Raw genomic sequence first — 26,247 nt, forward strand, 5'->3', positions numbered from 1 at the left:
CTGAGAAGCACTCTGCCCTCTTTCAAATGCAAGGTAGTTCAGTTCCATTAAGGACAAAATCTGCAAGCAGAAAGATCAAACATTCATGAAGAGGCAAGTTGCAACTCCATCTCTCCAGAGAAATTTACTGATCAGAAGGCAAGCATGACATTAGCAATGATATATAAAGGCAGATTAGAGAGCATCCTGATCAGGAAGATTCAACTTGCCTCTCAGGCACTTTGGGAGTAGAATTGCAACCCTCCCCTGTCAAAAACAAGCAAAAAGTATTTTCAAGAGTTCCTGGCTAGCCACTGTCCTTCCAATTAAGTAAAAAACACAATAACATTTGTTTGTTTTCTTAAAAAAATAATTATAGAGCAGATCAATTTAAGAGGACCACAGAAATGAATACATACTGCATGGATGTCTCAGATATAAAACAGTGGTATTTGTCCACCAAAAGCAAATGGAATTTTATTTTATTTTTAACTGCCCTGGCCAATATTGCTTCTTTGTAATTAAGCAACATTTAAAATCATGTAAGAAATTTGGGGTTGTTGTTTTTTAAAAAAATAAGTGGTATCTAAGAAGTACCGTAGAATTTAATGCGCACTGCACAGGAGTCTCTTTTGTCCGGTTCTGAATATTTGGGTTGGCTCCATTCTGAAGCAGCACTTCGATGATCCCTTGGTAACCCCAGCGAGCAGCTATGTGAAGAGGAGTGTCTCCTTTCTCGTTGCCAATGTCTAATTTACAAGAGTGAACGTCGTAATAGACTAAAGCCTTGACACACTGGAAAGTTAAAACAAAGACCAAAGCTGTGATGGTGCACATCACTAAAGCAACGGAACTAGATAGAGGGCAATTTTGTCATCACACCTTGCCAGACCAAATCATTCTTATACTACTCATCACTGTTTTTATACTGCATCTTAAGACTCTAGTTTATCCTTTAAATTTTCTGGGAACTGCTCTGAGAAAGCAAGTTGTTGGGCAGCCATACAAATATAGTAAAATAAAATAAGCCACAACACACAAGTCATGGTTGTCTCTCTCAACCCTACCTGGAAATGCTGTTGGGGACTGAACCTGGGACCTTCTGCATGCAAATCAGGTGTTTCTACCACACAGCCCACTGCTAATCTGCACATTACATTGCACAAGTTGTATCTGACTAAATCATATACTAGACCCACATGAAATCAATGGACTTTAGTTCGCTGACTTACTTAGGTATGTTGATTTCAATGGGCTTATTTTGAGTATGACTTAGTTGGAGCCAACCCATAACACTATGTGCATACTATGTGTAAATGGCATCTGTATGTCACTCCTATAAACATGGCAGCCCAACAGCATAAGGCTACTCCTCCCAAATAGAAAAAAGGACAAGTGAACTGCCTTGTTATGACTATTTGAATGAGGGAACCTCATTTACTCCACAATCTGTAACCTCCTTTCATCCAAGAACAGACTGGCAGAATCAGGAAGGTCACACTGTCAACTATACAGGGCAGCACAATTTACCTCAGATTTACTTTCCACAATTTACCCCAATTTACTCTCCACAAGGTAAGACAGTGACACAGAGGAATGTTCCATGCATGACCCCAAAGCTCTAACAAAGTTTTTACAAAAGAAAGGACTCTCTCGATGGGCTCCTGTTTCTAACCCTCAAGGATCATTCTGAAAAGGCTGGAGGATTACAAGTTCAGAAATGAAATAAAAAATGAAGTGTGAGGCTGCATCCAGACTAAGTTAAGCCCCTTTGAAATCACTTTAAGTGCCCTTGTTTTCAATGGGGCTAAAGTCCACCTAACTGGTTATAGGTACCCTGGTGTTATAGGTACCCTGAACTGGTGTTCAGGTACCCTGAACATGTTGCTGCGAACTACTTACATCTTCATGGCCGTAAGTGCAAGCTAAATGCAGGGGTGTGTTGCCATTATTGTCTTGGACTTCTGTGCTCGCCTTATAGTGCAGGAGGAGAAGCTGAAAAAGGAAAAAAACCAAGCTACGTTTTTATGTGGCATGCACACATTTCAGTGGGTTAGAAGTGGCAGCTCTATTAAGTGGAAGAAGCTACGATACAATTAAGGCCATACAAATGTGTCAAATTGAGTCCCATAAATTCTGTTTCTAACTTGCATATGTTTGGGATGAAATCTGATGGCTGAACTGTTATACTTGTTCACTTGATATGTTGTGAGCACCTTTGGGCACACTTTTGTGGGAAAGTGGAATACAAATAAGAGTTGACGATGATATCAAGAGCCGGGGGTGGGGGGGATGGAGAATAAATCCTATTGTGGCTCCTTTCAGTTTCTGTGCAAAAGGAATAACTCACATGCATCCCCTCTGCTTAGAAGGAGCCAAGCCTTAATGGCTTGAGAAATAATAATAATAATAATAAATGCCGCCCGTCTGACTGGGTTACCACAGCCACTCTGGGTTGTTTCCAACAAAGTATTAAAACACAAAAAAACCTCAAACATTCTAAGATCTCCCCATACAGGGCTGCCTTCAGATGTTTTCTAAAAGTCAGACAGATGTTCATTTCCTTGACATCTGATGCTGCTACCATTGTGGCCAAATTCCTGACCATATAAATATTTCTTATCATGAGCTGCTTAAAACCAATTCAGAGTCATGCCCAAGCTGCTCGGATATTATTTCACTCACTAAACACTGTGATACAAAACAATACAAGGAAGGCTCAGGCTCCAGCGCTCTAGGGGAGCCTTGCAGAGCAAAATGCATCCTTGGGGTGAATTAATGCATGATGTCAAATCTAATGAAGGATTCCTTCATTCCCGAGTATCAGTGTGGCTCTACTTCGAAGAGCTTGAAGCAGTAACATTTAGCACTGATCCAGCAAATTTCAAGCAATCAAATCACTTCACATACATTATTCTCATCTGATTGACATACATACAGCACACAGCTCATAAAGTGGGCCTGACCAAATCCTTTGACTTTTCACATGTTTCACCCACTCTTCTTCCACTGAGCTCTGCCTGACAGTTTTCTCACAATCCTGCCAAGAGATCCTGACTTCCCTGAGGTCAACCAGGTAGCTTCATGGACAGGCAATGGATGTTAATCCATCATTCCCTGGCCCAAGTCTAACACTCCAAGCCCTAAACTACACTGGATCCCATGCACCTTCTCTCTCTCTCTCTCTCTCTCTCTCTCTGTGTGTTTAAACAAGACTAATTTCATAATGTCTGAAACTTTTTTCAGAGCCAAATCTGTCAGCATCAAATTGTCTCCTCCAGAGGAAGCAATGGAGGATTTCTACTTCATTAATGGTTTTTTGTTTTTTTTTACTGTTTAAAGAAATATTATAGACCCTCCAAATGGTCAGTATTTTGTGGGAGCTGAAGGGAATTGAAGTCAAATAACATATGGAGAAGCCATATTGTTGCAAACTGTAGTGATATATTTTTTATGATATAGCCGTATGTAAATATCTTTATATATATATATTTTAAAAAACAGCATTCATGGGGGGGGGGGGGACCCTCAAAAAGCCACCGTTCCTGTCATCAGCAAACGGCCAAGCCGTTGCTTTTAATCTACAAGCAATACTGGACTGAAAGGTACATAAAATGTTGTTATTATTACGTAAGATCTGTGCTTACAGTAACATTCTGGTATCCTTTCTGACAGGCGAGGTGAAGTGGCGTTGATCCGTGATAATCCGTCGCATTGACAATGGCTCCTTTGGAGACCAGCAAGTCAATTAAAGATGCTTGCCCTGTGGAGAAAGGTATATAGCTTCTCAGACTCAAAATGTCAGCATCTCACAGTGAGAAAAGGAAGTGTCACCCTCTGGGTCAAACTGGGAACTGAACAATCTGCTGCCTCTCCTGGCACTTGCAGGCGCCATATGACAGGCAACTTAGCATTTGCTCGTGGTGATAAGACACCCCTCAGCTTGTTGGCACATTACTGTTCTAGGTCACAGCTTGGCAGGGGCCTTTCCAGCAATAATGAATGAATCAATCTCAACTCTGGAGAGAGCACAGTAACGAATTGCTGCGAGTGCATATTATAAGTACACAGAAAAGTCATCCTACGTTGGGAAAAGAAGAAGTAACTAAGTGTAACCCCCAAAAACCAGTGAACTTGGCTGCAAATTCTCAAATCAGTGGTCTACACACAGCAGGTGGATGCTGCAGCAATATATTTGATGCTGCAGAAAAGGCCTTCAGGGGGAGCTCCCCAAGAAATAGAATTACAGAGTCAGGAATTTGGAGGAAGCCAAAGGTTATCAAGGCCAATTCACCCCACTGCTACCTGGGGGTGTGGAGAGTGTGTGTATGAACTTAACAGCACTTATTTTATTTTTTGGTTGATATTTTGTTAATATTATTTTCATAGAATATAAATGCTGTGTTAATTTGTTAATCATATAATACAACTTTTATTTGTGATGTTTAGCCTGTTCTTTAGTTGCTGTTTTGCTACCAAGTGTTTTATGGATTGTAATTGTTTCACTGATGATTTGTTAATTATTCTATATATGATCTAGGCTGAATTCATGATGTTGTATTATGTTCTATCATGTTATTATTATTTATTGTTTGTAAGCCACGTTGGGATTCGTTTGAGTGAAAAGCGGCACAGACACATAACAAATCAAATCAAGCCAAAAAGCAAGATAAACTGGCCACCGGCTCCTATCTGGAATAACCAAAGCCATACAGACTTACAGTTAGGTCTGTATACTGCAGTTTGGTTCTGTATCTCCTTGTAGCAAGATTTGTCCTGGGCAGATGTTCAAATCCACTCCAGAGTTGGAGTGGAATTCTAATAGCTTTCTAACTGTGCCCCAGAGTACCCCTGAAACCCTTGGAAGGCTAACCAGTAGTAGTAGTAGTAGTAGTAGTAGTAGTAGTAGTAATAGTAGTAGTAGTAGTAGTTGTTTTTGTTGTAAGCAAACGGCTTTATAACAAATCAAACTAGTAGCCCAGCACTGTGTTTTCTGACTAGTAGTGGCTCTCAAGCAGAGGTGTTTCCATTCACCCACTCTCTGATCGTTTTAACTTGTAATGCCAGTGGTTGAACCATGTGGGTCTGCCATGGACAAAAGGTCTCTTCTCCGTGAGAAGATCAGAACAGGGGACAAAAGACAAGTGCGTTCTTCAATTGCAATTTGAAGTTGTAAGTGTACGCTGGATGCATCATTACGCTCATGCTCAGTTTATACGGGAGGGTCCCCAAGGCCTGGCGGCTACTGTAGGTGAAACTTCGAGAACACCTGAGAATCCTGTGCAACGTACCAGGTGAAGGGAGGGTCTGTAACAGATGCTCAGGGACTCCTCGGAAGACAATGTTTGTAGAGGGTGGGGAATCAGAAAACTTCTGCCATAGTCCACGAATGAACTGCAGCGCTTACCACATATTGCAGCTATATGAAGCGGAGTGAATCCCCGGTCATCTCTAGAAAACGGTGTCACAATGGAAGGATCGTTCAGCTTCCTTAAAGTAAAAAAAAAGGCATCATCAACAAACAGAACATGGGCAAGCAAAGGACAGTGTATGTTTCACACAGCTGCCTTGTTTAAAATCACCAAAGAACATGGCTACAAGTGAGCTCCCTTGCATGGCTTGTCGTAAGGTCACCAGCTGAATCTGGTCTCAACACTGAACTCGCTAGCAACTGTTCTCTTTGCCTCAGTTCCTCCCACCCATATAATGGAAATAATAATACCAATCTACCTTACAGAGTTCTTGTAAGTTTACTGAATAGTTGCTGTGATGGCGGCAGACATATTTTTTTTCCTGAGGGTGTCCCTGGGAACAACACTGTGCCATGATGTAGTGCTGTTCCCAGGGAAATTTATTCCAAGGAACAAGGCTGAAGCAGGAAAGCTACAGCCTGAATAGTCAGCAAAGCTGTTTTGCTGTTAGAAAAGGTCATGGGAGGGAAATAAAGCTTTATAAACCGCTTTGCTCACCTTGCAGTTAAGGTGAGTAGAAAAGCCAACCACTTTAAATTCCCCTCTCTCACCGCCAAACATTCATGGTAGTTGATTGGCTGAAATATTGTCTGCCATCACCAAAGCAGGATGTAAACCTGGTTCACCTACGGCTTGGCAAACTGTTGCCTTGACTTTGCATCTAAATTGATAATTCATGGTTTGGGCTCCTTGGAACCACATTGGGATGTTGCTTTGCCCTCAGAGGTTGCTGCTTGGGAGAGAATTCAGAGATTCTACAGGGATTGGGGGAAGGAACCACACAAACCATTGTTTGGCGTCTACACTGCAGTTAGCACAAACCATAGTTTAGGATTACGTCTCAACCAACTCACTAGCAACATAGTTCCCAATTATGCTTGGAAAAAGTCTGGAAAACTTTGAAAACACAACCCTTACCCAGAAACCAGCTTCTCACACTTATCACAGAAACAGAGCGGATGGCACATTTTTTGCACAGTGTCCTTATCGTTGTCCCCTTGGCTTAACAAGCGCTCTGCTTCTTCCTGGTTGCCTGAAGCAACATGCTGCAAAGAAGGGCAAAAGGTGAGACAGACACTGGTGCCAAATTCAGAACCAAACAGATGGAAGTGGGGTGCAGGAGAAGGCAGCAGAAAGGTGAATATGAATTGGGGTGGATTCATACATTATAGAAACCTAGATCTACATAGGTCTCCCAGCATCATCTTCTGGAATACAACATAGAAGCAGAACCATGGCCAATCCTAAAAAGGTGCCACAACTGGTAATATCAGATGCCTCTGAAAAGTCCAGCAGAATCAACTGGGTCACACTCTTCCTCTCTACATCATGGCAAAAATGGATCAGCCAATGTTATTTCAATCCTAAACACTGTCCAGAAGCCAAACTGAAGTAGGTCTAGATACCCCATATCATCCTGGAGCAGCTTGGCCACAGCCTACTTGATCATTTTGATGGCTGAAAGATCCTGGCAACCCTGAGATCATTGGTAAGTTTTGTTTTTAACTATTTTTAGACATTTTTATTGTGTCGTTTTATAATTGGCATGTTTGCTGCCCTGGGCTCATTAGAGAGGAAGGATAGGATATAAATTTAATAAAATTATAATATTGTCATCTAACCAGCCAGCATTTTCTCCCAACTCTTAATCCTAATATACAGGCTCTGAATGGACATGTTGTTGGCTGTGCAAAACCAACTACCTGGTCTGTTTCAACCATCAATAACTGAAATATCCAATAAAAGCTAAACTGGGGGGGACTGGACATCTCTTTCACTCACTCTAAAACAAAAGCAAAATCATGGAAAGATTAAAATATATTTTAAGGCGGGTGGAACCTTCAAAACATTGAGCTGTTACAAGGGCTCTCAACTTTCTTAGAACGGAAAGTAGTTTTCTGGCCATTTCTCAGAGCTGACATAATATTCATGCAATCCAAACCTGAAACAAGCAGTCTATCGGGGTGTTGGACATCTGAGACAGTAAATTCATTCTCTGTCTTAAGAATAGCTTCTCACTAAATCCTTCAGATCCCTGTGAGGGGGAAAAGAACCTCCCATCAATTTATTCCTGGCATAGCATACAACACTGAATTGATCAGTTCAACACAGCAAAGTCTATTTTCAAGCCAAGCTCAACAACTTAAAATTGATGCCCATGATCTGATTATACCAAGTAAGATAATTTCAATTATTTTATTTGTTTAAAAGACCTATACCCTGCCTTACATGTACAAAGAAAAATTAAAAAGAAAAACAATAACAACAAAACAGTGGTACCTCGGGTTAAGAACTTAATTCATTCTGGAGGTCCGTTCTTAACCTGAAACTGTTCTTAACCTGAAGCACCACTTTAGCTAACAGGGCCTCCAGCTGCTGCTGCCGCCACACAATTTCTGTTCTCATCCTGAAGCAAAGTTCTTAACCCGAGGTACTATTTCTGGTTTAGCGGAGTGTAACCTGAAGCGTATGTAACCTGAAGCGTACGTAACCCGAGGTACTACTGTAATAAGGTTAGAATGAAACTGAATTAAGGCCATGTAATACCATCAATAAAAAACAAAGTAAAAGCAGCAATATATATAGAAGAGCAGAGGTTGCAGTTTCATGAGAAACGTGGCCAAATAAACCAATGTCAAACTGGCTCCAGAAAGTCACCAACGTTGATGCCAGGGGAGGGCTGGTGCCTAGAAAGCACATATAAGAGTGGTTTTCTGCTTGACCTATAATAATAATAATAATAATAATAATAATAATAATAATAATTTTATTATTTATATGCTTTCTAGGCAGCAGTCCATGTGGTTGTCCCCTTGCCCCATTCTTTTCCCAGGGAAAATCTGCTCTTTAACAATAAATTGGAACAAATGGCAAGCCACAGAAAACCTGAATTGCCATTTGCTCCTACTGAACACTAAAAAGCAGTTTTCCCCAGGGGAGAGCAGCAGGACAAGGGGAAAGGTCTCTGAGGAGAGTATTCCGCAACAAGAACACCACTATAATCGCCACGCATCTAACCTCTGGTGCTTATCATGTTACTAATATAATGCAGCCATATTGTGCCACAATAAAGGTTTATATTATGCTCATTTGAAGTACTTCCCAGTCCTCTCAAGAGACAAAAGAAATGTGGCAAAAGTGTTGTCTGTAACAATGTAATTTACAGGCAGATCGAGGTGCCAGCTTAACATTCCTGAGGAAAGTAGTTCCTGTGTTTTTAGGGCCCTGGAATCATATAAGCCATTCCTGCCTCCCCTGTGCTCAGTTTAGTGGTACAAAGCACTGCCTGGCTTGGCTGTAAATTCACGTTGAAGGCACAGGTAACCTTTGACTTAAAGCTTTATGTCCAAATTAATGTGTCCCTTGAATACACAGCTCTAGTCAGTCCAACTTTCAAGTTTCTTATAGAGCTGATGAAAATGGCAAATGGGAAAGCAACACTGCCTGTTCTGTAAAAGAGAAGGATAAATGTAGGGCAGACAGCATCTCAGCTTGTAAGTCATTGGGGCATTTTGCAGCAATTCCTGGAAAGTTACCGTTAGCATGAAGCGGGTGTCACAAACCAGATTATTTGCGCACTAATGCAAACAGAGCTATAGCACTCATTTGAATCTGCGTATGTAAGGCAGTATGGTCCTCACTCACTTGGAGAATGCACCACCTCAAATTGTATATGGGCAGTGATTTGTTTTTAGTTGCCCTGCCATGTGAGTTATGGTGTGTGTCAAAAATTTCCAGCCAGAAAATCTGGTTTCTCTCCCACACCAACAAGGTCACCCCGCAAGGGTGTGATGCATACAACCTCCAAATATGGCAGCAACAGTGGTGTGTAACACTGAATGAGTGCATAGTTTGAGCCCCATACAAATAAATAGTGGAGCACACTCACACTGGCCCTATTTCCTAGCTTTATCTGATGTGGTCCAATTACCATTGCTACGTCAGACCATCTCAGTATGACCAAATGGTCCTTTCCCACTTGATTACTTCTACTCACAGGGCTCTGGCCTCCACTGGTAACTATGGCAGCTTGGGATAAGGCCTACTAGCCTAATGGAGTAAGGTAACAAAAGGGCCATAAGTTAGAATGTGGTTAAGGAATGACAAGAATGATACAGTACATTTTGCATGGAAAAGATCCTGAAATTCAGTTGCTAGTAACAAAACCAGGGAGCTTGTGATGGTGAAGACCGTTGAGAATACCTGCAAGTCGAAGTGGCCCACACGGGGCTAGAGGAACAACTAGCCTGTAATCTACTAAAGATTAGGACTAGACTGGACAGCAGGTTTACGGAAGAGCCCAGTTTCTTTTGTACACGTTTTGTATGATTAGAAAGGACTCAGTGAAGGTAGTGCTTATATTTTGAGCATAAACCTGTTTGTCTGCACTCATACTATGGTTTCCTGCTGCTTATTCTGTTTCATCGTTTCAATTTCAATTTCTAATGCAGCTTGGGTTTAGGCATTTTGAGTGGTTTTTCATCTTCTAAAAGCAGAATATAATTGCCCCAAGCTAAATAGTTCCATGAACCTGGTGCCAACTCCCCTAACCATTTGCTGTGCTGGCTGGGCCTGATGGGAGTTGTTCAACAGGGCACCAGGTTAGAATCATATCGAACATACTGGTGATATACACACAATTGGGACCTGCTATATGAGAGGCAATGTTTCCTTCCTCCAACAAGGGACACTCCTGTTCATGGTCCTAGCCAGTTCTTCCTTCCAAGCAGCACACTCCACTGCCCCCACCAATTTCTCCCTCCAACAAGCAGGTGAGGGACTCATACTGCTCCTCTCCGATTTGAGGGGATCTTGAGCAAATGGTCCTCTCTTGGACTGCCTCTGCTGGTGGTGGGCTCTAAGAGGTTTTACCTGGCCTTGGTACCAGCACTTGACAGCAGGATCTAACTACTCTTTTGTTTCCCACAGCGCTGCAGAACAACATGGGGCACAGAAATTAAAAGGATGCCTTGATCACATCATCTGGCACTGTATGCCTAGGAAGAAAAAATAGGGGAGAAGGGTGGAGCAGGCATCAGCTGTGGGTTCTGCCAGGGTGATGGAACCCAATGCTCTGGCTCCTGCACCAGGGCAGAGATACCTGTAAATTCAGGGATTCTGTACAGCTGCCACTGGATTATTTAAAGCTTAACTTTAAATGCTTATTGCTATTTGTTCTGGTAGAGGCTTCAATGTTTTCTTGATGGAGCATTTATAATTTCAAGAGGCGCATTCCCAAGGCAGCATATAATTTAAGAAATTGGAACAGGATAAGTATTAGTGATTTAAACATTAATGTTGTAGGACTCCTGCTTGTTCTCCACAGCAAGCCATCCTTGCGCAATTGATGTAGTCATAAGACACTGTCCTACGATGCCACATGCTGAAGAGCAAGGGCACGTGGCTTCAGCTTTCCAAACAAGAGTCAAGTGCCCCCGAGATTGCCACATTTATGCCTGGGATTATGCAACCCACATAAACCATTGTACATATGACCCAGGTTTGCCGTAGCTCAGTGGCTGAGCCCCTGCTTGGCATGTAGAAGGCCCCAGGTTCAGTCCCCAGTAGCGCCTGCAGGTAGGACTCGGGAGGGATTCCCAAACCTGCCTGAAACCCCAGGGAGTAACTGCCAGTCCTTGAAGACAATGCTGGGGTGGCAGACTGGTGTTCTGACTCTGTATTAAGCCAATCAGTCTACTATTTAGCCATTGGAAGTGCTGCTATTCCCATTGCCCAGATGCCTGAATTTACAGCTTGCACACTGTAGCTCTAGGCTGCAGTGGGTACTGAGGAGGAAAGGCCCTGCTGGTGGCTTCTTTCAAAGGAATCTGCCAGGCAGTTTTAAAGAGATTTTTTCCAAGTGTTAAGCGTCAACCCTTTCCTTTTTTACTCTCACGAAGGCGGCACGCTAGAGAGCAGTGTTTCAAGTTGTACTTCAGCAATAAGGATAAGCACTGACTGGTCTGCCTAGAACAATTTTCTACAAGTGCCTCAGAGAAAAGGCAACTGATGCCACAAACAGTGACAGGAGCTGGGGGATTAACACTGTATCCAGCAGGCAGGGTACTAAACATCACGGCAGCATATATCTGTGGAGGGCCATAGCTCAGTGGAAGAACACATGCTATGCATGGGATAGGAGGGCCCAGGTTCAATCCCAGCATCTCTTCATAGGGCTTGGGAAGACTCCCATCTCGAACCTAAGAGTTGCTATCACACTGATGCTAGATACACCAATAATTTGTTCAGGGGAGTGGGGAGTGAAGGCAGCTCACCATGTTCTTGCATACTTAAAATCCAGGTATGCCCTCTTGTGAAGACAAAGTAGGGACCCCCATTCAAACAGTAAAGGTAAAGGGACCCCTGACCATTAGGTCCAGTCGCGGACGACTCCGGGGTTGCAACGCTCATCTCGCTTTATTGGCCGAGGGAGCCAGCGTACAGCTTCCAGGTCATGTGGCCAGCATGACTAAGCCGCTTCTGGCGAACCAGAGCAATGCACGGAAACACCGTTTACCTTCCCGCCAGAGTGGTACCTATTTATCTACTTGCACTTTGACGTGCTTTTGAACTGCTAGGTTGGCTGGGACCGAGCAACGGGAGCTCACCCCGTCACAGGGATTCAAACCGCCAACCTTCTGATCGGCAAGTCCTAGGCTCTGTGGTTTAACCCACAGTAAAAGTGCTTTAAAAATCCCTACTGATGGCTTACCTAGGCACTTTCCTACCCCACTGAACTCCATGAGCAAATGGGGAAAAGACCAGCTGCCCCCCCCAACCCTGCTTTCCATGTAACTGAACTGATTAGGTTTAAATGTGTGCCCGACAGTGTGTCCAATTTGGGTCTAGAAATCCACAGTCAAGGTCTCTTAAATAATTTGCCTGCCACACACAGTAAAGCAGGATTCTTCAAACTCGAGAGAACTTAAGTCTGAAATCTTGCACCAAGAGATGTCAGTGCAACGTCAGAAGATTCTCCTTCCATATGAAGAGTCTAACAGTAAAAAGCTATTGAAACCTAGCAGCACAAAAGCAGCTTAGCAGCATCCAAGTATGTATTTAGGTAAAATTGCCAGCAAGAAAAGGCAAACTAACTTTAAAGAGAGAAAAACATTTTGTTGTTGTTTCAAAGCAGCTTTACTTTAAAGAACACACACACATTTGTCATCCAAGTTCATTTATGCCTTTTATTTTACAAAACATAGCAAGTTGCTGTAGTCTTAACATCTCTGCCTGAATCTTTTCTGTTAACAAGGTGGGTAACTGATATTAAAGAGTTCAAACTTCCCTCAGAACAAAGACTGAAATATAAATGTGGGCTTTTATTTTTATTTTTTATCCCCCTCCTCTTTTTGGACACAAACTTTTTTCTTTTCTTTTTTTTTACATAGTAGTTAGGAAGCAAGACTTGTGATACACATTTGCTTTTTTTTATATATATATAAAAAAGGAGTAGCCAAGTGCCACAAATCTGCTTAAAAGATTTTACCACTGAAAGAGCAAAGTGAAAAATGCTGTAAAACCAATTTTAAAAAGCAGATTTTGTGATGTGTGTCCCACAGTAGGGCCCCCACCCCTTTCTATATCAAGCCCCACAGACAGAGCCATTAAGCAGCTAAGTTCCATTTCTTGGCAGCTGGATCAGGTGCAGGTTTCATTGTGGTACCAAGTTCACATCCTTCAGCCTCCAGATCAGAGCGGGAGCACCTAGTTTTGGAAGGTTAAAATAAAGTCCGAGGAAACTACACTGACCAAAGGATTTCTGCAGCATTTCCACCTGTTTCATGGCCACATCCATTGCCCACATTTAAACCAGTATCGTACCACTTTAATAGTAATGGCTCCCCCCCAAAAATGCATCCTGGGAACTGTAGTTTGTTAAGAGTTCCGAGAGTTGTTGGACACCCCATTCCCCCTCAAAGAGCTACAATTCCCAGAATTCCCTGGGAAGAGAGTTATTGTTAACCCACTACGGAAATTGCAGGTCGGGGGGGGGGGGAATAGTCGATCTCCTAAAAACTCCTGATACTTAACAGTTCCCAGAATTCCTTGGGAGCAGCAAGTGGCTTAATAGTGCTTTCAATGCCTGGTGTAGATGTGGCCCACATTTATTGTGTGCATGTTCTGTTCTTACAGGGCTCTCCTGGTGATATCCCATCCCAATTCCTGAAGAGGGCAACAGCTATTTAGCTTCAGCAATGCTACAGATCGGTTTCCTGAATTCTGAAATGTTAAGAATGGTATTTATTTTTTTTACCGACAAAAGGGATCTAATTGTATCCCACTGCTATAATTTTGGGCATTGTCTATACTAAACATGCCAAACACTTGGAGACAAATGGTGGAGTGCATAGAAGAGCATGGGTGTGCTTATGCACATACAAGCTATAAGGCACAAGATGCAGGAACTGTATCTACAGCTCATACTCCTTGTCCTTCAAATAAAGCTGAACAGAAGTCTACCAGGGCTCAAGGTTGTCCTTTTACAAGCCTCTTTGAGCAATGGCTCAAGTCTGCTTACGGAGACCTTTAAGCAATGTGCACAGGCAAACAGTAAACTGTTGCAAAGGAGATGTACGTCCAGAAGGCACTCCTATTACAATCACAACTGCTGCACAATTGCCGTTATGAGGCCAGACTTTATGCTGCAACCCCTATTAAAGTGACTTACTGTTGGCCTGTCCGAGAGGTTTCCTTGACGGATGTATTCTATTGCAGCCTCAACTGAAGTCAGGCAGTATCCAAGTTCATCCTTTGCTGAGCTGCAAAACCTGAAGTTCTTGATGTAACTCAAGTTTGCCATCCTAGACAGAAAATAAAATAGCATATAAGGCTTTCAAAACATTACTCAAGAAGTGGAGATGACTGAGAAAGGTCACTTAAAATTGCATGCATATCTAATTGTTTCCTCAACTTCCAATCACTAATGCAAGATCAAAACATTTATCCTATCTCCCACAGAGAGCCCCTCATCATCCACAAGTTTAATTTATTCTGAGTGGGCTTCAATGCTTGCAGGCACAATGTTTACGGAGGAAAGAGCAGGGCGCCTGTTCCATTTTCAGAATGCACACAGCTGATCATGAAAGGCTCCTGAATAAACAGAAAGCCATGAAGACAACATGTTATTAATCCACACTTTTTCTGCAGTTTGATCCTGCATACTTCCAATAACAGGATATGTTTTTATCTCTGATACTATTGAACTCCCAGCCCCAACAAAACCAGAAATGGCATTCTTGGATTGGCAGTCAAAACTGACAAGCTATAAAAAAAGACTATAGGGATCACACTTATTACAGCTTTCCAGGATCATTCTGATGGGTACAATCATATTGGTGGGTTTTAGGAGGCAGGGGGTAGAAGAAAAAATCAGATTAAAAAAATTTGGCTTTATTTTCTAGCAGGTTACCACCACAAAAAGCCATGCCATTTGTATTGCAATGCCCTGTCCTGGGATGCAAGCTGTGCAAACAGCCACACATTTACAAAAGGACACAACACGTGCACATTCAAGACACGCAGATTTAAAAAAAAAAAAAAAAATCAGCCCTGCGTTATAACTGACGTCCAAAAACATAAGCACATTTGTTAAATGCATGTAATCCCTGGAAATGGCACATTGCTAATACAACAGGTCTGCTGTAAGCATTTACATTTTTAGTTCCCAGTTGCATCTTACCAATGTAACAACCAAGGTCTATTTTGTAACAGATGTTAGTACCCTACACGTTTTTCAGATCTGTGAGATTTCAGATTTGTGATACATGCTGTCCAAGCAAGGCAAGTGATTTCCAAAAGCAGCAAAATATTAAATATTCACACCCAAAAGGGGTTTCTACTCAAATGGCAATAAGAGGACCAGGCTGAACATTTCTGACTCAGGATGCATCTCGATTGGAGAGTCTGAAACAGCCACCAGTTAGAAGCACTCAGCTGTGCAGTGTTATTATGCCCATTTCCAGGGCAATGCAATCACAGAATTGATAATATGTATTTTTGGTCTTTGATTCAAACTACTATTTCAAGTCCAAAGCAAGTCACAATGCTTCTCACAGTTCTGCTATAAAACCTTAGAACACAGAAGCATCCAATTAAGGCTTTGCTGAGGATACAGGACTGTACTGCAATGGTCATTTGCTAGTGAACAGCTAGTACAGACTTCAAATTATCCCATAAACCAAATGTAGGTTGGGTTTTAAGACTTAAATCAGATTCTGCATCCAGTTTATTTGGAGTGGGTTTGTCTCCAATACTGGAACATGTGATTTCTTAATCACATTTGGAAATGGAACCAAACACTTAAATCAGCTATGCAATCATCTGGATAGTGGAGCTACCCAGAGTCACAAACCAGACCCCTTCGCATCTTGAAACACAATCAATATTGAACGGGGGGGGGGGGGGCAGACTCCATGACTTCAAGCAATGCTAGAAACCTTTCAGCACTCTGCCTTGTTTAGCGCTCTTGCAGCAGAGAAATAACACTAAGGAGCAAAAGGAGACTTGTCACATACCAGTTTGGAATCTCCGTTTTCACAAGAAGGTACAGCAGGACTGAGAGAAGGTCATCTGCACACATGGTCTCCATGTTAACTGAAGTGGGAAGGAAAAAGTGGAGTCACATTTCTATGCTAGTGATAGCGCCTAAATGCTTCTAATTAGGGCTGCAGTGTTTAGAAAGCTTTCGGCAGACTAAAGGTGCTGCCACCACAATTGATCAGCAGCAGTTTTAAAATCCAGAAGTTTCAGTCACATCTTGAAGGCATGCCCTTTGTGTGAAACAAAGAAATACAGCAGGCACTCCTAAACACAAGGTAGTTCAATTTAAAACCCTACACAGATATAACCAGTTCCCTGAAGTCTTTTACTCATTTTCAAGCCATCTTTCTGGGTAAAAGGAAGAAAAGACCAGCCCAACAAGTGCTAGGGACAATGGTCTAAGTACTGTCTGAATTATACCTTCTATTCTAGCCCTTTGAAGCTGGGGAGTCTCAGAACAAGCCCTGCCATACACCCTGGAAAAGTATTTCAGATGCCTCAGTTCAAGGGAAAGCACTAATTTCCAAGTGATAAGAAAATTTATTGTTGTTGTAAACATTTGTATACCACTCTATCTGCAGATCACAGGGTGGTTCACAACATAATACAAAATGAGGACACAAAATACATGATAAAACAAGAACAGACCAATAAACACCTGAAAACAAGCACCTGAATGTTACATTTCAAGGTTCTGCTCACATGCACCCATTTAAAAGCTTATGAAGATGGCTTTTCAAAGCACAGAGAGGCGATCTATTGAAACCATTATTACATTGCCATGGTTACAGACCTCTTTGGCTAGGAGACTGCATTATGATTTGAACCACTTTGCGCAGACAGAGGAGCTTCTGTTGTGGGGAGGTGCACTTATTCAGCTGGCCCAGCTCTCGCTTAGCACGAGGAATGTTGAAGCTGTGAAGTGTGGTCAAAAGAAAGGAGTACTTAGCACATACACCAGACTTGAGCAGCAGCAACAGTGACTGTCGAAAAGTGGGCACCTATTTCAAACCATACCAACTTCTACTCCTACATTCAGTATAATTCAGGCTTGCCAAATGACCAGGGAGAAGAGAAGGTGGTCTGGCCTGTTCTGATGACTTTTCATTCACAAAGCTGAGCAAATGAAGCTCTTTATGACAGAGATAAGACACTGCTGCCTACTATGATCTCCAGATCCAGCTGCTCCTGAAGCCCCAAATACAGGAAGCAAGCTGAGGAGTCAGCAAACTCCAGCACAAACATATTGATTAAAAAACTTGTGTTGCTTATCAACATATTGATAAGCTCCTGTGCACACATCCCAAGGGAGCAGTTTCACAAGCTCTCTTCCATATGCTGTTGCAGCAGAAGTATTATCCCTTGGGATTTGTCTAGAGTCCAGTGTTGCCGTCAAGCCCTTCCAGTTACACATGCTGACAGCAGAACTCATCTTCTCCCTTTCCTACTTCTTCATTCAGTAGCACCAAGGGCATATGGGCGACAACCCACTTACCTGCATATTTGTTTTTGGTAAAGCGGCAAAGAGTACACAGATTCACAGCATGCAAAGAGCAATATGCTCTGAGCAGCAGCCATATATCCCTTACTCAAGTTGTTGGTTCCCCCACCCACCAACCCCCCAAAAACCTGGTGGAGCTTTTAAGATTGTCATCTCCATGCAGCGCACCTGAATTCAGGCTTAATACCCAGGTCCTTCTGTTGCAGATCTTGTAAGCTTCTTGTAATTTTGTTGAAAGCTGCATCCTGGTTGACAAATACAAATGAAGCCATTTTAGAAACACAACAAGCTGCTCTCTTGGCTATATCTTGAGACGTTTGAAGATCAGGTATGGGGGAACTTTGGCCCTCCAGACATTGCTGAACTACAGCTCCCAGAATTCCTAGCCAGTGGCCATGCCTGCTGGGTCTGATGGGAATTGTAGCAATAGGTGGAGGGCCGAAGAGACCATCCAGTAGATGAGTACATAGAGCATAGGAAGCTGCCTCAGTATATCAAGCTTGGTCCATCTAGCGCTATATTGTCTACTCTTGATTCTCCAGGTTTTCAGGCACCTTCTACCTACTCCTTTCTAACTGGAGATGTTAGGGATTGAACATGGCATCTCCTACATGCAAAACAGGTGCTCTATCACTGAGCTATGGGGTTAAGGACAGATAGTCCAAGTGTTTTTCCTTTAAAATACATGTAAGCAATGGTCAGAAATGTCTACACGCACCTTGAGGCAAAAGCCTTTTGATCAAAATGTACCCTTTCCATAAGTGCTATGATAAGCACCTTATATTCTGGCGCTGGAAAAGTAGGCATTCGAATGGCCAAGGGAAAGCGACACCTACCTCACTCGCCTCGATAGTCCCCACATATTTAAAGATCAGGTCATATAGAGCATGGTGGATGTAAATCTGAAACACAAATAAATAAATTGAACCGGAGATGCCCGTGAGTTTACGGAATTCCCACTAACAAACAACCCACTACTTACATCCACAGCTTGCTTCATCAGATTCATCTGAGGCTCCTGCTTGGCAAGCATCCTCTAAGGACACGAGAGAGAGAAAAGGCAGTGTTAACAGGCACTGTCTGGGGAAGGGGTAGAAAATTGTATTTAACACACACCCACACCCACACCCACACACAAACCATTTCATACTCACAAGGTGCGAGTCTCTCAATAACTGCTGAATACATTTGGTGTAGAGGGCATTTACAGAATCCTGCAGACCAAAAAGACAGACGTTATGGAGCACAAAAGGCTGGGCTCAGATGTCACATTAAATCACAAGAGACTCAAGTTCACAAACTCCCACTTCCTGTGGCCAGCATGGATCCCAAGTGGAGCTCAGAAGTTTTTGCTTAACGACAGCTTGTCATGTTGTCCAAACTCTGCTTAACTCATGGTTTGTTTCACACAAAGCAACTTGCAAACCATGGCACAAGCAGCTGTGGCTAAGCAGAAACAGAACCAAAGCTTATGGACTCATTGAGGTCAAAGTAGAGGAACAGGGAGCACCTGGAGCTTGCTGCAGCTCACTTTTTGTGAGCTATGGTTCAATGTGCCATCCTAACTGGGCCACTGCATCAACATGTCTAGGTAGAGGGCCCTTGCAGGGATGGGTTGGGGAAAGAACATTTTAGAAAGATATGAGGAGAGTCCAAGTTGCTTAACTGGGTGGAGTGCCAGTGCATTCTTTGAGGAGGTACAGGTTCCAGATTAATCTTCCAAAGGTTTAGTTCATGTGGGTGCAGAGCACATTTGCATCAAGTAGGTTACTGTGCTTTATTCTAGAGTTGCACTTGAGCCATTCTCATTATGAAGTAATCTAGCAGCGAGTAGTAACTAAGGCTGCAACTCAATTTTTAAAAAGGTATCTGAAATGTGTTACTCTACACTGATTTGCATATAGCTACAGATTTGCATATAGATAAACTTTTGAAGCAATATGTACTTTTTTTTAGACTATGCGTACATGGCACAGAAAAGGCATTCTTCCTGCGTTAAGAAATGGGAGAATGTTTCTTGCAATAGGCATTTGCAACAGACTAAGGCAGGCTGAAAACAGAGATACTGACTATGTAGTGCCGCAGGATTTTCCTGTCATGATCCTTGAAAGTCCTGTGGAAAGATGCAATGGCTTTATCAAACTTTTCAGCATGTCTCCCCAAGAACTCTCTCACATCTTCAACGTTTTTCAGGGAGTAAGAGTTTGACGGCGTTGAGGATTGTTCTGAAATGGAGGGCAGTTGTCAGTGCACAGAAAGATCTGCAGTTCCTCCTAGCATTAGCAGCAGTTCCTTATTTATTGATTTATTTATGTTGCCAGATGCAAAAAGTCATGGCAAGAAACCAGGACTCCCATATTTATTGCTGACCTCTTAACTCTTTTCCTGGCTTCTGAAGAGTCATTTCTTCCAGGAAATGATAATCAGGATGAAGATCCTTCATGCAAGCCTGCTAGGGTGATCTAGCTCTCATCCTTGTCGCCTTATGAAAGGCTTCTGACCTTGCCTTCTAGACCACATTAAGCTGTCTGCTCATGGTATATGAAGGTCCTGAAAGAAGTGCTATTGCCCAAGGCTGGCCCTACCATTAGGAAGAGTAGGGTAGATATGTCAGGCAGCAGAGGGTGGAGTGGCAGTGATAGCCACCTAGTCTGTTCTCTCTTGGGTACCTGCCATGTACCTCCTATTATAGTCTGCTGCATTGTCACCAGTGTTGAAAAAAAGGTTCAATTGCCAGTCCAATCCAATTATGTACATGGAATGGAGCAGCAGAAGGGAAAATGGGACTCTCCTGCCATCTGCCTCAGGCAGCAAAATACCTAGAGTTGGCTTTGTTGAAGTCCAAGGGCTGGCTGAGAAGAGCACTACTACTCACCTTCACTCTCATTTTTTTCTAGCGCATGAGCGATACAAAGGATGCTGAAGCTCTCTTCTCTCTCATTGTAGAAAGTTTCCTCAAAAAGAACAGGCACTGAGCAACGAGGGCTGAAGCCAGCCCCAAGGATGATCAAGCTTCCTTGTATGAAGACTTCCTAAAGGGACAGGAGGAAGGGAAAGGCAAATGAAAAAAGATCAGTATCAACGTGAGCAGTATGCAAGCAGAACAATTATTTAGGAACAGTGGTTAGTCATGCAGATTTTGAGAAAGATAAGGTAGCTTCTCCAAAGCAAGACAGGTGCAATCCAAAAGTTAAAACACACTACTCCGCTTTTGAAATGATATTACAGAATTGATTTTTAAATGTTTGATGGAAGAGCAAGATTGTCCATCAGTTTTAGAGTAAGAAGCCTTCTCTGTTTGAGCTCTTAAAGCATTACTGTTGTATTCCTTTAGAATTTCTTTATTCTACTGAACTTCATGAGGCTGAAGAGTGGGCTGATGCCTCCACCACTCTCAATGCAAGACTGCACAGGATCCCTGTCCTTAAAATACTTTTTGTACCTTTCCATTCACAGTTTGAAAGTTTTCTTCCGCAGACTTCAGAACGTAGGAGTCAAACTGGCAAGCTGAGATGCTGCTGCTTGAAAGACTTCCTTTGCATGGAACTAGCACCTAAAGAAGTAGTAAACATGGAGTCAGGTGCATGCATGCACGCACACACACAAAACCGATAAATCCTTAAAGTATTAACATTTTGCCAGACCACACTATTTTAAGATGCCAAGTTTTGAAATTAGGCAGTAATGTAGTACAGATCAAGAAACCATTACTCACCGTGAGGTGATCTTCAATCACCACAAATGAGGACAGACCATGACATGGTGCAATGGGCTGGGGGAAGGAATACTATATTGTGGGAGGCCACGAGAGCCACCACTTCATATCTCAAACCCTTAATACTTTGACGCAATGTTTTGTATCCCACCAAGTCCTACTCAGAGTAGACCTACTAAACTTGACAAACCTAAGTTAATCATGTTCATGAACTTCGATTGGTCCACTCTGTCCAGGAGTAGCATTGGACACCACCCAGTATTTCCTCCAAGGGCAGCCATACACAAGTTCAGAGAAGAATAGATTGCACCAAGCAAGTACCATTGTAAACCATTTAAAACTTTGTTGATTTAAAAATTCCGGATTCTCCATGTAGAGTCATCAAAAGATATTCTCATAACAGGACTAACTCTTGTGGCAACCATTTAAAAGCACCTCACTGAGTGGTCTCTCTACAACTATGCATAGCTCCTCCACTTTTTCTTTTTTAAACATTTTAATTTTTTTTACACAAAACTTATCTTTAGAATAAGGAATTGGCATCAAGCAACACCCTCCTCCCATTCCCAAAGATGCCTCCACTTTAATGCTTTTGTCATATGTGCAACATGTGTGGTCAGATGGTACAAAAAGCAAGGAAACTTAATAGTATACCACAGCAAAGGTGTAGTTTGCCCATTTTTCCACATCTGTTAAATAGACCCTCTGAACCCGAAATCCGAACTCATTCCCTGCCAAGCTGTAGGACCCATTTTCTGAAGACATCAAGTTTACTTACAATTCCGTGGAATTCTGCAACTTTCCTGCAGAGATCAGGACGTCGTTTCTGCATAGCTAGATAAAAAGGGTTCTTCAAGAGGTCTTCATCATACACAGCCATATGGACCCCCCAAGTATCCAATTTAGAGACTTTCTAGAAAGCAGAGAGAGAGAGAGAGAGAGAGAGAGAGAGAGAGAGAGATCTCCGTGGTCAAAACCCAATTGCTACCATTAGTAACCAGAAGAAAGACACTTCCCATCATTCTTCCCACATACATAGGCTGCAATCCTATAAGCACTTACATCAAAGAAAGCCCTATTGAACTCAATGGCACTTGCTTACATAGGATTGCACCACAATACCCCTCTCAACCATTTGCATAATTATGTACCACTATTTCCATGTACACAATTATATAGAAGAGTATGAAAAAGTCAAATTCTAGAGGGACTGGAGAAAAAGGTGCATTTAGGTCCAACTCTAGTATTAGGCAGAGTGAGGAGGCAACTGTTTCAGGCAGAAAATGTTGGGAGGCAGGGAACAGTATGCAACCTGTGTGTGCCAAGGAATCTGCTCTGCGCCCCCTCCAAGCTAAGTGTTGCTGCAGTGGAGGCAGCTGCCCCATCACCAGTGTTGAAGAAAGTCAACCAACAGTTCGGTAGGTTTCTGCATATGGACAGGAATGGGTGCCACCCCATCCTTTTCCCCCCTCAAGCAGCAAAATGTCCTGGGTGTTTTCCAGACTATGTGACAGGAGACCAGGGGTGTTTGTTTCTATGCCTTGGAATAGGTGTCACCATCCCAAATCAGTCCCTTGTAACACCAGACACCAGGGATCCACCAGTCATTCACTTTCCTCTTCTAAAGGGTCTTCTCAGTAGAGACTGTTATCCCCAGTTGGATTTTAAATTGCGCATATATATATATAAATATATATATATATGCAATTGTCATTGTTTTTATATATGCAGTTGTTTTACTACTTTTTACTGAATTGGAAATGATTCCTGAATAAAATCATTAGTATTCTTATTTATTAATTATTCACTGGCCCCTGATGGATCAGAAACAGTTTAGACCAATTACTTTCCCGTATTGCACCATAAAGGAAACACTAAGCTCTGCTTCAATATATAGCTGAAGGTTTTGAAGTATGAAAAGGAAAGCAAGAAGACCACCATACCAGAGGACTGACTACAGCCCTTGTCTATGCTTCTATTGTATACTCAAGTTTTAATTTCTCTTCTTGCCAGGAACAGTTAAAACCATGCTCAAGGCAGTTTACAACATGAAAAAATACATACCGTATTGGCCTGAATATATGCTTCACTTTCCCCCCCAACTTCTGACCATATGAAGTTAAAGTGTGGCTTATACAGTATTCGCAACCTTACGGTATGCAGCCAGGAGCGCGGGGCAAACAGTGTCAGGAGCGCAGCAAAGAGGCACCCGCCCCGTGCATAGTCCCCTGTCCTCTCCCCCAAGGCCAGGAGAGAGCAAGGAAGGGGAAAGGCCATCAGCAACACAGCGCAGCCCCCCAGTATGCAGCCAGGAGCAATGAGGAATGGAGCGGCTTATATTCAGGTATTTTTCCTTTTTTTCTCCCCCCCCCTCCAATTTTAAAGGTGCGGCTTATATTCAAAGCAAAACAAAACAAATAAAACCTTAAAAAGTACACAACCAAACTGAACAATTGCCACATATATAATAATAAAGATACAAAATAAATATACAAAAAATTAAAATCAGTAACAGCAACAACAACTACTCCTAACAATACCCCAGCCCAATAGTTTGTTGGCCCTCAGCTTTTGTAGCAGGCATCTGTCATGGCCCCACCCTCCTAGACCAGGTGGGGAAAGGCCTACAAGGCAAGGAGCAGGTCTTCCAAGACTCACAACCAAGCCTTCAGTCTCAAGTCATGTTCAACCCTTCCCAACCAATCTTGCCCACTTCAGAATCCATCCTAGAATCTTAAGTTTCCTATTCCCTCCATTTAAAAAACAAAACACCGGTAGGGTCTATTCATGGTATTTTGCTTCCTTGGGTGAAAATTTAGTTTGCCAAATCCCACCACCACCACCACCACACAAAAATGTTGTAAGTGAACAGGGACCACAGGTTTTTCCCCCCCATCATAAGGGCCCCTAAGCAGAAGCACCTTTTCCCCATGCCATTCAGTTGTATGGCTCCTGTTTTAGAGGAAGAGAAACCACCTACAACCAGGCTTAAAGATTTCTCAGCTGAGGCCCTCTCTCTGCCCCAGGGGTGGGGAACTGGATCCAACTGGCAGGCCCACTCTCCATGGACCACTTGGACAAGTGGGAGTGCCTGCCTACCTGTCAATCATCTGACATCAGGTGATCCAACTCTGAACCCAAGGATCAGGAGTGCACTCCAAGCATGCCCCACAATGCTCCCTTTGCAGCCCAATCTTTAATTCAAGCCTGTCTTCCTTTCCAGTTGTAATCTGGTCCTTTTTTAATTTGGCACCTTTTTCTTGTTGCTGCACACTCAGAAAGTGCCCGCAACAGGAATGGCACAATCAGAAGAGCATTTATTATTACTAAAGCTATTACCCATCATTCACCAGCAGGTAAAATGCGGTCTTGACTATGCTACTACTCAGTGGATTTGTAACTGGCTGACTGACCGAACCCAAAGGGTGCTCATCAATGGTTCCTCTTCATCCTGGAGAAGAGTGACTAGTGGGGTGCCACAGGGTTCTGTCTTGGGCCCGGTCTTATTCAACATCTTTATCAACGACTTGCATGATGGACTCAAGGGCATCCTGATCAAATTTGCAGATGACACCAAACTGGAAGGGGTGGCTAACACCCCAGAGGACAGGATCACACTTCAAAACGACCTTGACAGATTAGAGAACTGGGCCAAAACAAACAAGATGAATTTTAACAGGGAGAAATGTAAAGTATTGCACTTGGGCAAAAAAAATGAGAGGCACAAATACAAGATGGGTGACACCTGGCTTGAGAGCAGTACATGTGAAAAGGATCTAGGAGTCTTGGTTGACTACAAACTTGACATGAGCCAACAGTGTGACGCGGCAGCTAAAAAAGCCAATGCAATTCTGGGCTGCATCAATAGGAGTACAGCATCTAGATCAAGGGAAGTAATAGTGCCACTGTATTCTACTCTGGTCAGACCTCACCTGGAGTACTGTGTCCAGTTCTGGGCACCACAGTTCAAGAAGGACACTGACAAACTGGAACGTGTCCAGAGGAGGGCAACCAAAATGGTCAAAGGCCTGGAAACGATGCCTTATGAGAAACGGCTAAGGGAGCTGGGCATGTTTAGCCTGGAGAAGAGGAGGCTAAGGGGTGATATGATAGCCATGTTCAAATATATAAAAGGATGTCACATAGAGGAGGGAGAAAGGTTGTTTTCTGCTGCTCCAGAGAAGCGGACACGGAGCAATGGATCCAAACTACAAGAAAGAAGATTCCACCTAAACATTAGGAAGAACTTCCTGACAGTAAGAGCTGTTCGACAGTGGAATTTGCTGCCACGGAATGTGGTGGAGTCTCCTTCTTTGGAGGTCTTTAAGCAGAGGCTTGACAACCATATGTCAGGAGTGCTCTGATGGTGTTTCCTGCTTGGCAGGGGGTTGGACTCGATGGCCCTTGTGGTCTCTTCCAACTCTATGATTCTATTCTATGATTCTAGGTCCCAGGCCAGGTTACAACCATTTAGAATTCATAATGGTTAAAATAGATTACAGCTACATAATAGGGTGGACCTTAAAACACACATCTCAGATGCCAAAGGTGAGGGCAAAGAGGCACATACCATATTTTTTGCTCCATAAGATGCACTTTTTTCTTCCTAAAAAGTAGGAGGAATTGTCTGTGCATCTTATGGAGCAAATGCGTGGTCCCTGGAGACAAATTGCCCAGAGGCAAAAAGCAGATCATGCTTTTTTTTGTAAGAGGGAAGTGGGTGTTGAAACAAAGCCACTGATCATTTGCTGATTGGGGAGAAAGATAAGGGATGCTAGAGATAATGGAGGCTGCCTGGGAGGGAGGAGGAAAAGACAGCAAACTTGCAAAGGGGGGAAACAGGAAGACTAAAGCAACAAGGAGAGAAATTAGAAGAAAAGGAGGAGCAAAAAACTGCTCCAGCTAAGGAAAAGTCACTACACTAAGGCAAACAAGAGGGAAGGGAGTGTTGAAAGGAAACAGCTGATCGGTGGGATCGGAAGAGAGATAAGGGATGCTAGTGGTAGCTGCCTGGGAAGGGGGGGGAGGTAAAAGCCCAT

The 26,247-nt window shown here is 42.9% G+C and overlaps 1 protein-coding gene across 9 annotated transcripts in view; it reads right to left on the bottom strand.

Annotated features, from left to right (window-relative positions):
- Window positions 1-26,247, bottom strand: part of ANKRD27 (ankyrin repeat domain 27) — a 72,335-nt gene that overhangs the window by 21,742 nt on the left and 24,346 nt on the right. For 7 of the 9 annotated variants that reach the window (XM_081016647.1, XM_081016650.1, XM_081016651.1 and 4 more), the window contains 18 exons: window positions 21,987-22,121; window positions 20,936-21,046; window positions 20,369-20,525; window positions 19,564-19,718; window positions 18,648-18,707; window positions 18,476-18,529; window positions 18,330-18,395; window positions 17,662-17,738; window positions 16,786-16,907; window positions 15,968-16,046; window positions 14,122-14,254; window positions 7,393-7,485; window positions 6,369-6,496; window positions 5,387-5,469; window positions 3,627-3,742; window positions 1,882-1,974; window positions 577-774; window positions 1-60 (listed from right to left, as the gene is read on the bottom strand). In XM_081016647.1, coding sequence (XP_080872773.1) covers window positions 1-60; window positions 577-774; window positions 1,882-1,974; window positions 3,627-3,742; window positions 5,387-5,469; window positions 6,369-6,496; window positions 7,393-7,485; window positions 14,122-14,254; window positions 15,968-16,046; window positions 16,786-16,907; window positions 17,662-17,738; window positions 18,330-18,395; window positions 18,476-18,529; window positions 18,648-18,707; window positions 19,564-19,718; window positions 20,369-20,525; window positions 20,936-21,046; window positions 21,987-22,121 — 1,920 coding nt within the window. Of the gene's footprint in view, window positions 61-576; window positions 775-1,881; window positions 1,975-3,626; window positions 3,743-5,386; window positions 5,470-6,368; window positions 6,497-7,392; window positions 7,486-14,121; window positions 14,255-15,967; window positions 16,047-16,785; window positions 16,908-17,661; window positions 17,739-18,329; window positions 18,396-18,475; window positions 18,530-18,647; window positions 18,708-19,563; window positions 19,719-20,368; window positions 20,526-20,935; window positions 21,047-21,986; window positions 22,122-24,307; window positions 24,417-26,247 lie in introns of those variants that run through there. The other 2 variants (XM_081016649.1, XM_081016654.1) reach the window with 2 other exon arrangements.

Source organism: Podarcis pityusensis (assembly GCF_964106645.2).
Source record: "Podarcis pityusensis genome assembly, chromosome: 8".
NCBI classification, from domain to species: Eukaryota; Metazoa; Chordata; class Lepidosauria; order Squamata; family Lacertidae; genus Podarcis; species Podarcis pityusensis.